General features: G+C 41.7%; 1 protein-coding gene across 1 annotated transcript in view; it reads right to left on the bottom strand.

The window, feature by feature from the left end:
* Nucleotides 1-8,741, bottom strand: part of LOC123516677 (homeobox protein TGIF1-like) — a 44,624-nt gene extending 35,883 nt beyond the window's left edge. The window contains exons 1-3 of the mRNA XM_045276280.1: nt 8,656-8,741; nt 7,907-8,056; nt 4,698-4,837 (exon numbers count right to left, since the gene is read on the bottom strand). Of these exons, the coding sequence (XP_045132215.1) occupies nt 4,698-4,837; nt 7,907-8,056; nt 8,656-8,741 (376 nt within the window). The remainder of the gene's footprint in view (nt 1-4,697; nt 4,838-7,906; nt 8,057-8,655) is intronic.
* Nucleotides 8,742-10,378: the final 1,637 nt, after the last annotated feature.

The following is a 10,378-nucleotide window of genomic DNA, read 5'->3' as shown; positions in this document are numbered from 1 at the left end:
AAAACATGCGGGGTGCGGGACATCTTATCATGCCATTCTTGATTTTACCCGATGATGTTGACAGACGGTTATCCGTTCAGTTTAGGAGAATGCTGTTTTGACACGACAGGCAAGCTAAACATCGCTGTAAATAATGAAGCACAAGTCCAACCTCCCGAAAACAAAGTGAACGTGACTTTACCACTGCGTGAGAGGTATCAGTATGACTATGATTATACAAAATCTTTGTTCAGTCAGTGCTGCCTATTTCCACACACGTGCCTCACATCCTGCACCACCGCCACCACGAGGTCTCCCACTCGCCCAGACGGAAGGAGACGGGGAGGCAGCAAGGGGCGAAGGTCGACGCGAATACTAGCCCGATTCGTTGAACTCTTATTTATTTTTTTGCATCCAACACTATTTACTGCTTACTCGTGACAATCTTTGTCAGAATGTAACGCTCTGGTCCCATAAGGAATAAGGTACCAATTATAGAAATGTAAAGAATGACGGGTGAAGGGGAATGATGCCCAAGACGCCTCGATTTCCATCGTGGGCAGCCTAAATCAACAGCCGGAATAACAAAGGCAAGTCACGGTGGGATATGAACTGGGTCACTGGCTCGTATAGATGTAGGTCGTAGACAGTTATATGACAGTTCTCTCTCTCTCTCTCTCTCTCTCTCTCTCTCTCTCTCTCTCTCTCTCTCATTATATTAACTAGAAACAGTTATCCTAATTTCAACATGCACGGTAAAATAATCAATTCACAAATTCCCCCATTTGTGTCAACATCACGTTTCATATACTTCAAAACAATTCAGTGGTTTGCGGTTATCTTCTCTGAAGTCCGGTTGACGTTCTGTCATCCTTTACATAGTTGCCATGTGTGACAACACCAAATGGTACTGAGCAACAAAACGTCTGAATAAACTGTCAGTCGTATCATTGCTACAAAAATTGCGTATTTTATCTAAAAAATATAACCTATACACATAAAGAAAGTGAATTAGTGTTGAGGCTAGATGTACTGCACGGATATTAACTTTATATTACTGAGCACGTGCGGCCTTCAGTCACCCCATCAGTGTCTGCCTGACGCTGCCTCATCTCAGCTCCGATTAAGAGTGCTGCTAACACAGAGGTACTAGCTGTAGAATGCCGTCTTCACTTCGAATCCTTATCATCTTACATTGCACAATAATAATCATATTGTCACGCCACATCGCATGAGATGAAGGGCCACCCCCACGTGGCAACACTGACTGGCAACTTGAGCCTCCCTCTCTCAGGCTGAGGAGGACATGAGGGAGATATGGTGGCGGGGAACCTGGGGACTGGGGAAGGGGGGAGGCAGGAAAGGAAGACCCGCGCGCTTTGACGTTTGGTGATGCTTGACAGTCCCTAAGTCTACATAACACCCAACAACATTCTAACACTGCATTAATTACCTGGCAAAATACACTAAATTAATATGAGAGGTAGTACGAGCGTTCCCTACAGGGCACATGCCCGATTTGGTGTTGAAATGGCGTTGGAAGGGAAGATTCTGCGTCGTAGCGTTCAACACATAAAGAACCAGGCTTGTACTCACCACACACTGGGCTGCTTGACACCACCTCCTCCTTCACCACCATCCCGGTGTGCACCTCCTCGTCATCCATGGTCACTGGCTGTTGTGTTTACTGTTAACACCAAAGAATAATCGACACCTTGCCTTGTGCCTCTCACGAGGTCCGTTCCCGCGCGCGGTGTGACAGCTGAAGCACGTGGGTTGCGCGGGAGCTGTGCGCAGGGGGAGGAGCGTCCATCAGGCGGGACCAGCTACCATTGGCCGTCGCTTGGCAGACACCACTGGCGCTCTCGTCAAATGTCAACTCGTAGCCATTGTTCTTTCTGTATAATGTGTATTGTGTTTACATAAGCTTACGTTGATGTATGTAAAAGTAAAAGTTTTTGGTGCTCTAAGGTGTAATGTACGCAAAATATGTAGTAACCAATGCACACCGTGATTTATTTCAAAATAATTGTAATAGAGAACATTCCATGGATATATAATTCATACAATTAATTATCTTTTGTCTTAATTTATTTTTTCCTTCTTTTTTCCATCAACTGGGAAAAAGGCAAGTTGGTCGAAAGAGTATGTGGCGTGTTATAGCAGTACAGGCATGCTCCTCACCCAAGAGCTGGAGGTGATGGAACCTTTGGATGGAACCCTCGATACTGCCGTTGCCAGGCAACATAGCTCCAAACAATCACAGGCATCATCAAGGAAGCTTCCCCGGCATGATCAATAAATGGCTGCTATGAAGTTCCCCCACCCCTCACTGATTTACCGGAAGCCCATCATCACATGAAACATCTCACGTGTTCCCCACGATGTCACTCGCCGCCACATAAGGAATTATTATAATGAATTTACATTTCATCACTTTAGATTCACTTTAAATTTTGTTTGCTTGTCATTATTTGCTTCCATGATGAAAAATATCTTAACCCGAGTACAACACATTACCTACAACAATATATAGTAGTATATCATGCACATCACATGCGTGGGTACTGTGATCAATAAAAGGGAAATTTGTTTTGCTGAGTTTATGAAAGCGAAAAGCGTGTACTGTCTGGCAACATACAACTCCCAACTCCCCACTGTCCCTAGGCATTAGTAGTACACGCGTCATGTCCAAGGGTCAGGTAAGTAGGCGGTAAGCTACGTGACTGACAACCTGACACACAATCTGGGATAACAATTGTGTGTACTTAACGAAGAGGCTGTTTGGGTGGTGACTTTTACTGAGCTAGAGAGTTTCAAATGGTAGAACAGGTGGTGATCAAGGTGGTGTGGACACTAGACACCCGCTACCTCATTGTTCATACAGTCCCCAGTCTCCAGGAGGACCACATTCCTTCCACCTTACACCCGCTCCCCTGCCCCTCCCTCTGTTCCTCCCTCCGCTCTGCGCTCCTGACTGACTGACTCTCTTCTCTACTCACACTACTGTCTGTGCTGTGCTGTTATGCGTATTTCACTTCTAGTGAACGCATTTCTTTGCACCCATATATATATATATATATATATATATATATATATATATATATATATATATATATATATATATATATATATATATATATATATATATATATATATATATATATATATATATATATATATATATATATATATATATATATATATATATATATTTTTGCGCTAAGACCTATAATATCCAAAACCTCTCTCTCTCTCTCTCTCTCTCTCTCTCTCTCTCTCTCTCTCTCTCTCCTGACTAAACTGACTGAGCCTTATATATATATATATATATATATATATATATATATATATATATATATATATATATATATATATATATATATATAATTTGCGCTAAGACCTATAATATCCAAAACCCCTCTCTCTCTCTCTCTCTCTCTCTCTCTCTCTCTCTTTCCTGACTAAACTGACCGAGTCTTATGCCTGACAGTTGAGTGTGACGTGTTGTATGTGGATGTTTTAGTTACAATGGACATGTTTCTTTGCAACCGTAATCGTCTGCTTTCAGCTGAGACGAGGCCAGGACCATTTAAATACATACTCCAGCTGTCCCACCATAACACAACACAGTTTCATCTCGACACGGATAACAAGGTCGTAACTCTAACTGTTAAAACTAATGGTGGGCAGCAGGATTTGTGCCGAGGCACCCGTGTAAGAGGAGGACTTTGCCTGTATTAACACTGCTCCATGCATACGTAGAGCGCAGCCACCAGCAGGATTATCATGTGCAGTGAGGTGCTGTGGGCTACTTGCTACTCGACATCTGCCCTTCAGTGAGTGGCGCGTCAGGATACCCAGCAAAAAGTTGTTTGGTTTTTTTTCTTTCTTCCTCCACCGTCTCCACCTCCACCTCCTCCTCCTCCTCCTCATCTTCTTCATCTTTTGGTTATCAGTATTACTGTAAACTTAGATTAGTTACTTTTGTTATTTCTTTCCTTTTCTTTCAAATGTCTGTTAAAAGTAATTAAAACAACGCGAGAAAAGTAAATAGATAAGATTATGTGTGGTAACCTACGAAGCCTCTCGAAACAGAAGCCTCGGCAGCAATCGAGAATAACGAAGTGGCTCGATGGCTACCAAGCTGGCACCCTTGCAGCATGCCCTCCCTGTTGACGCGTGAGCCACATTCGAACATTCTTATATTCATCACATGGAGAAGACATGTCTCTCTCTCTCTCTCTCTCTCTCTCTCTCTCTCTCTCTCTCTCTCTCTCTGGATGACTTCTTTTTAAAAGTCTGCATGTATATCAAGCACCGTGATCAAATGATCTTGTCGAAACATTTCAATAGAAACACGAAAAACTACGTCACAATAATACTGCCACCCTGGACAGCTAATAGTTCTTCATGGTAGGCAGTCATGTGATGCCCTCGCCCACGGCAGCCCATGCGCCATCCTTCTGGCACCGGGAGCAGATGCCGCTTATGAGTATGAAAATAAACCTGGCAAGGTGCAGAGTGCGGCCTCTCTCCGTCTCTCGCGGACCGGCCCAGCCCTCGCCTCCTGCCGCTGGTTAAATTAGGAAATGCATGATGAGGTGAGAGTCGTGTCAGTACTGATGGAGGGCTAGGCACCTGGTAATCCGAGAACACCCAGCAAGAAATTTTACAACGATACTAAGCTCGGTGGATTCACTTCTTGATTCACTCACTCCACTCCGCAGCCAGAACCTCCACCCTCTGTGCTCGCATCGAAGGTGTGTAGGCGTTCTGGGCAAAGAGCAAGGAGCATCTTGAGTGTGGGAGGCGTGGCGGTGGCTGTGGGGAGGCAGGTGGCTGTGTGTGCACGATGCTTTGTAAGAATAGTGGAGGACGTTTTCAATGCTGACGTCGGCAACGCACTGGTGGAATAGTTAGGTGTTTTGACAAGATGAAGCTGTAGAGTCTAGTGTGCTATAATTCTTGCCTTAATATACGTATGAGAGAGAGAGAGAGAGAGAGAGAGAGAGAGAGAGAGAGAGAGAGAGAGAGAGAGAGAGAGAGAGAGCAAACTTATGGACTCTACATATATCCATTTAGCGTTCGAGTTGCAAACTTCCAATGTTCCTCGATGCATGTCAAGTCACTTTATTAATGCTCACCAACAACCTAAGAAACAAATATTACAGAACCGTGGTCCATCTTCAATAAAAGCACAGTATTCTCTCTCTCTCTCTCTCTCTCTCTCTCTCTCTCTCTCTCTCTCTCTCTCTCTCTCTCTCTCTCTCTCTCTCTGTGAACGTTGGAATCATGTCAACGGAAAGGCAGTTTGCATGTATATTAGGTACACTAACTGCTGATGGTAATAAATAATCCTATGATGGTTTGATGTAAACAACGACAGTAAACAAGAATAAAAGTGTGTGTGTGTGTGTGTGTGTGTGTGTGTGTGTGTGTGTGTGTGTGTGTTAAGTAACAGCGGAATATGTATCACTTTAAGTATTTTTATCTAATTTATTCTTTTTACACATGAAGGAAACTGACTACGAAGGAAAAAAAAACCCCGAAAAAATAGAAAAAAATGAAGAAAAGGGAAAAGGGGAAAAAATCAGAGAATGTAAAAATCATAAAAAAATATACATAAAAAATAATTTTGAATATAAAAACCCAAACAGGAACAGGAAGATCTTCAAGGTGGCTGCTAATTTACTTATAATGGAGCAGTATAGACAGAATAATGTGGCAGCAGTTAACGGAACACTGAGACCTGATCATCTGTGGTAGGAGACTAAGGAGAGACAAGTGGTATTAGGTTATTAAGCACGTACAGTACATGTATCATATTTCTGCTCCTTCCAACACAGACTGCAGGAAACGATCGTCCTTATAAAGTCCTGAAGAAAGAACAAGAAGAAGAAAAAGAAGAAGAAGAAGAAGAAGAAGAAGAAGAAGAAGAAGAAGAAGAAGTAGTAGTAGTAGTAGTAGTAGTAGTAGTAGTAGTAGTAGTAGTAGTAGTAGTAGTAGTAGTAGTAGTAGTAGTAGTAGTAGTAGTAGTAGTAAAAAGTAAAATGAAGAAGGAAGGGGGAAGAAGAAGAAGAAGAAAGAGAAAATAAGAATAAATTAATGAATAAATAGATAAAGTAATGAATGCAGAAGAAAGTAAGAAAGAAGAAGAAAGAAAGAAAAGAAAAGAAGAAGAAGAAGAAGAAGAAGAAGAAGAAGAAGAAGAAGAAGAAGAAGAAGAAGAAAGAAAGAAGAAAGAAGAATGAAAAGAAGAAAGAAGAATGAAAAGAAGATAAAGAGGAAGAAAAAAAGAAAGAAGAAAAAAACGAAAGATAGAAAAAAAAACCCTTGTGCATTTCCCTTCACGACTAAATTTCTTCGCTGGATGAATTGTTTAAAGTCATGGATCGCAGTGTTTTCATGCCACAAGTTACTGCAGCCTACACAAGCACGCCATAACTTGCCCAACGCCTCACTGCCGGCCATCACACTGCCTATTTAGGGTGTGTGTGTGTGTGTGTGTTTATGCGTGTGCACGATGCCACAGGGTACTTGAGGCCTCCTAAGCTGTTGAAATGTCTGTGATATTGCAGTAGTGGTAGTAATAGTAGTAGTAGTAGTAGTAGTAGTAGCAGTGGTAATAGTAGTAGTTTTTGTTGTTGTAGTAGTAGTAACTTATGAAGATTAAGAAAGAATCTGAATGATGTGCTGAGGTGTCCTATGGTATATAATAAGGATGATTTAAATATAATAAAAATAGTCAGTAATGAGGATAAGACAGGAAGTATCATGTTTAAGCTTGATAAAGTTATATTTTTCACTCATATTGGTCTCTGGTGAACAAAGTGGAATCAAAAACATTTTGTCTCAACTCCTCTCCTCTAACGGATTGGATTGTCTTCAGCTTCTCTCTCGTCTCCACAATGTTGTATCTGTTGTTATCTCCTACCGTTATTTTCACACTAACCGTTCTTGCGATCTACCTAACTGCATCCCTCCTTCCTACCACGCCCTTTTCTGTTCACTTCCCTAATACAAGAGTGAAACAGTGTTCGTAATTTTTCATCTATTTCACTGGTAAACTCTCTGCCTGATTCTATGGTTCCCCTTCCTTTAACTTGAATGCTTTCAAAAGGGAGGTTTAAGAATATTCAATCTATTAGTGACGAGTCAATAGGGAACTTTGAACGATCATATTTGTGGATAGTGAGGGTATATAGATATAGGTATATAAATATTTGCTCTATACGAGACTGCCATGTGTAGACCCGATGGATTACTGCAGCTTCCCTTTGTGTTATCATTCCTAAAGTAAGTATAAAGAACTCGTGATAACTGAATAGACGATAATTCTTCGTAAAAATCCTTCAGATCTATAGGATAACCGAGAAAAAAGTATAATGGAAAGAATGAAAAAAAAAAAGAATGTAAAAAGAAACTTGTCAACTTGGTGCCACGTATATAACTGATGGTTTGTTGCAGCTTTCCTTTCTCCCAAGACTAGTATAAAGAACTCATGACAATTGTATACACAATTAATCTCGTAAGTCTTAAATCAACACTGCTAACCGAAAGAAAAGCAATGAAAACAAACAAAAAATAAATGAAATAAAAATAAGCGTAGCAGATTTAGTACTGCACGGAAGCATGCTGGCTTGTTGCAGCTTCCTTTGCTGTTTTCTTATTTCCAAAACAAGTAGGTATATGCGAAAATAAAATCAACATTAGCAATATGTATAAAAAAAATCCACACGGAAATTCTTGAAATCGATACTGGTAGCTGAAAAAGAAAGAAAGAAAATGAACATAGAAAGAGAGAGAAACGAAAAAAACTTTGCAGATTTGGTGACTGATTCATGTGCTTCCGAGAGTGTTAGTGTTGCAATTCCTACTTTGCATTCCCTCACCAACCCACACCACTTGCCTAGACACGTCTCACACTCCAAAGCTGAGGCGCCTCCCCTCCTGGGCACCCTCCTTGCCATGCCTCACAGGAAGACTCACCCCCCCTCCTGAGATTAGCAACGATCTCAGTCTTCCTTCTGGCAGTGACAAGCAGCGACAGAACTCACTGCCTTGTGTCTGGCTGCTGAAAGTAAAACGTTCATATCTACAGCCTTATATTTCTTATTCACAGCTTTTCTCCGGAGTCTAGATTATCTTATCCTTATGCTCTTTGTCTCCATCTTTTTGCTCTACGTAAACTGCCTGGTTTTATTTCTGGCGTTGGTGTTGATTAGTGTTAGTGTTCTTGTGTCGCAGTGTGTTTTCTGATTCCTTTGTAACTTTTTTATGTTCTTTTTTTTTTATGTTAAGAGGTGTTGTTACGATATGCCTCAGAGAGGAGGGAAATGAAGTTGTTGTTGTTGTTGTTGTTGTTCTTGTTGTTATTGCTGTTGTTGTTGTTGATGTTACTACTACTACTACTACTACTACTACTACTACTACTACTACTACTACTACTACTACTACTACTACTACTACTACTACTACTACTACTACTTCTCCTACTACGATTGCTAACACTATTACTATACAACTACAACCACCACCACCACCACCACTACCACTACCACCACCATCACAACTACCAAACAACTCGCATCCGTCAGGTCTGATCCCCAGCGGAGCGGAAGTGAGTTGCTTAACCTGGTAGAGCAAGGCACACCCTTGGCCCCCTCCACTCACCCATGCCTGCAGGTGTATTGGTGCCACGCCTCAATGTCACCGCGCCACCTGATGCTCAGTGCTGCCTCACCCACTGACGTAGACATGCCGTGACGCGAAGAGCAGCATTATCCGGCCCAGGGGCATGATGCTGAGGAGCACACTGACGATGCTTACGGTCAAATCTGACACAGAGTCCAGAAGAAGAAGAAGAAGAAGAAGAAGAAGAAGAAGAAGAAGAAGAAGAAGAAGAAGAAGAAGAAGAAAGAAGAAAAATTAATAAACAAACAATGAATAGATAATTACTAAAAAAAAGTTAGATTCAGGATATCCAGAGAGAGAGAGAGAGAGAGAGAGAGAGAGAGAGATGGGAGCGGGAATTCTCAATCGTCCATGCACCAACACCTGTATGTAATTATCCGGTCAGTCAGTCAGGCAGTCATTCGTTCGTTCATTCACTCATTCATTCATTCATTCAGCCAGTCAGTCAGTCAGTCAATCAATAGCCTATCAGTCAGTCAACATTATGAAGCTTCTAAGTTGGTCAATGTATGCAAGGAAACGGTAAAATATAATAGACTTTAGCTGCTGTAAGAAGAAGAAGAGGAGGAGGAGGAGGAGGAGGAGGAGGAAAAATAAGGGAAAGATTTTATATAATGTAGACCTCATCTTGATATTATTTTCTTCTGAGTTGTTCGGCATCACTGTGCAAGACTGAGGCGCCGGCAAAGACTAGTGATGGTGCAAGCGTTTGAAATTATTATTATTATCATTATGACTCGAATTTAGAGGAAGGCAAGAAGGCATGCTTTGATGTGTATTAAGGAGGAGGAGGAGGAGGAGGAGGAGGAGGAGGAGGAGGAGGGAAAGGAGAAGAAGGAGAAGGAAGAAGAGAAAGAGGAAAAGAAGGAGGAGGAGAAGAAGGAGGAAGAGGAAGAGAAGAGAGGATGATGGGTGAGGGGAGGAGGAGGAGGAGGAGGAGGAGGAGGAGGAGGAGGAGGAGGAGGAGGAGGAATACAAAGGAATACAAAGGAATACAAAGGAAAGACCAAGCAACAACAGACCCTGGGGTCCTTACTAGGCTGCTTGGTTAACTATTTTATACTAACTACACAGTGTGAGAGACAGGACAGCAAAGCAGAAGGCTCCTCCCCACCCACCCATCCCACCAGCCGAAGCCGGCCGGAAAAGGAAAGGTGGAGGAGGAAGAGGAGGAGGAGAGGGCAAAGAGGAGAATGAATACATAGGGTGAAAGGAATAATAATAATGATAATAATAATAATAATAATAATAATAATAATAATAATAATAATAAAATAATAATAATAATGATAATAATAATAATAATACAAATAATAATGATAATAATGATAATAACAACAGCAACAACAACAATAAGAGAAAGACAAGGATGAGAAAGAGAAAAAGAAGGACTAGGATGAGAGAGAGAGAGAGAGAGAGAGAGAGAGAGAGAGAGAGAGAGAGAGAGAGGAAGGAGAAAAGGACACGGTGTCGCAGGATGGACTCTCGGTAACAGTTCTCCTGCCTGTCTCTGGGTTTCACAAGATCCAGCAGAAGGAAGGTTGTCGCCCTGCTAGAATTTATACAGTATCTCTTGTCATTCCTGCCTCTGCTCCCTTCCGTCCGCCAGCTGTCCTCACTCTCTTACTTAAACCCTACACTATTTACTTTATCTTCACACTTTTGTTTCTCCGCCATTTAGCACTTCCTCACTTGCATACCT

This window comes from Portunus trituberculatus, chromosome 41 (assembly GCF_017591435.1).
Source record: "Portunus trituberculatus isolate SZX2019 chromosome 41, ASM1759143v1, whole genome shotgun sequence".
Taxonomy (NCBI): Eukaryota; Metazoa; Arthropoda; class Malacostraca; order Decapoda; family Portunidae; genus Portunus; species Portunus trituberculatus.
This window is presented reverse-complemented; position numbering and strand designations above follow the sequence as displayed.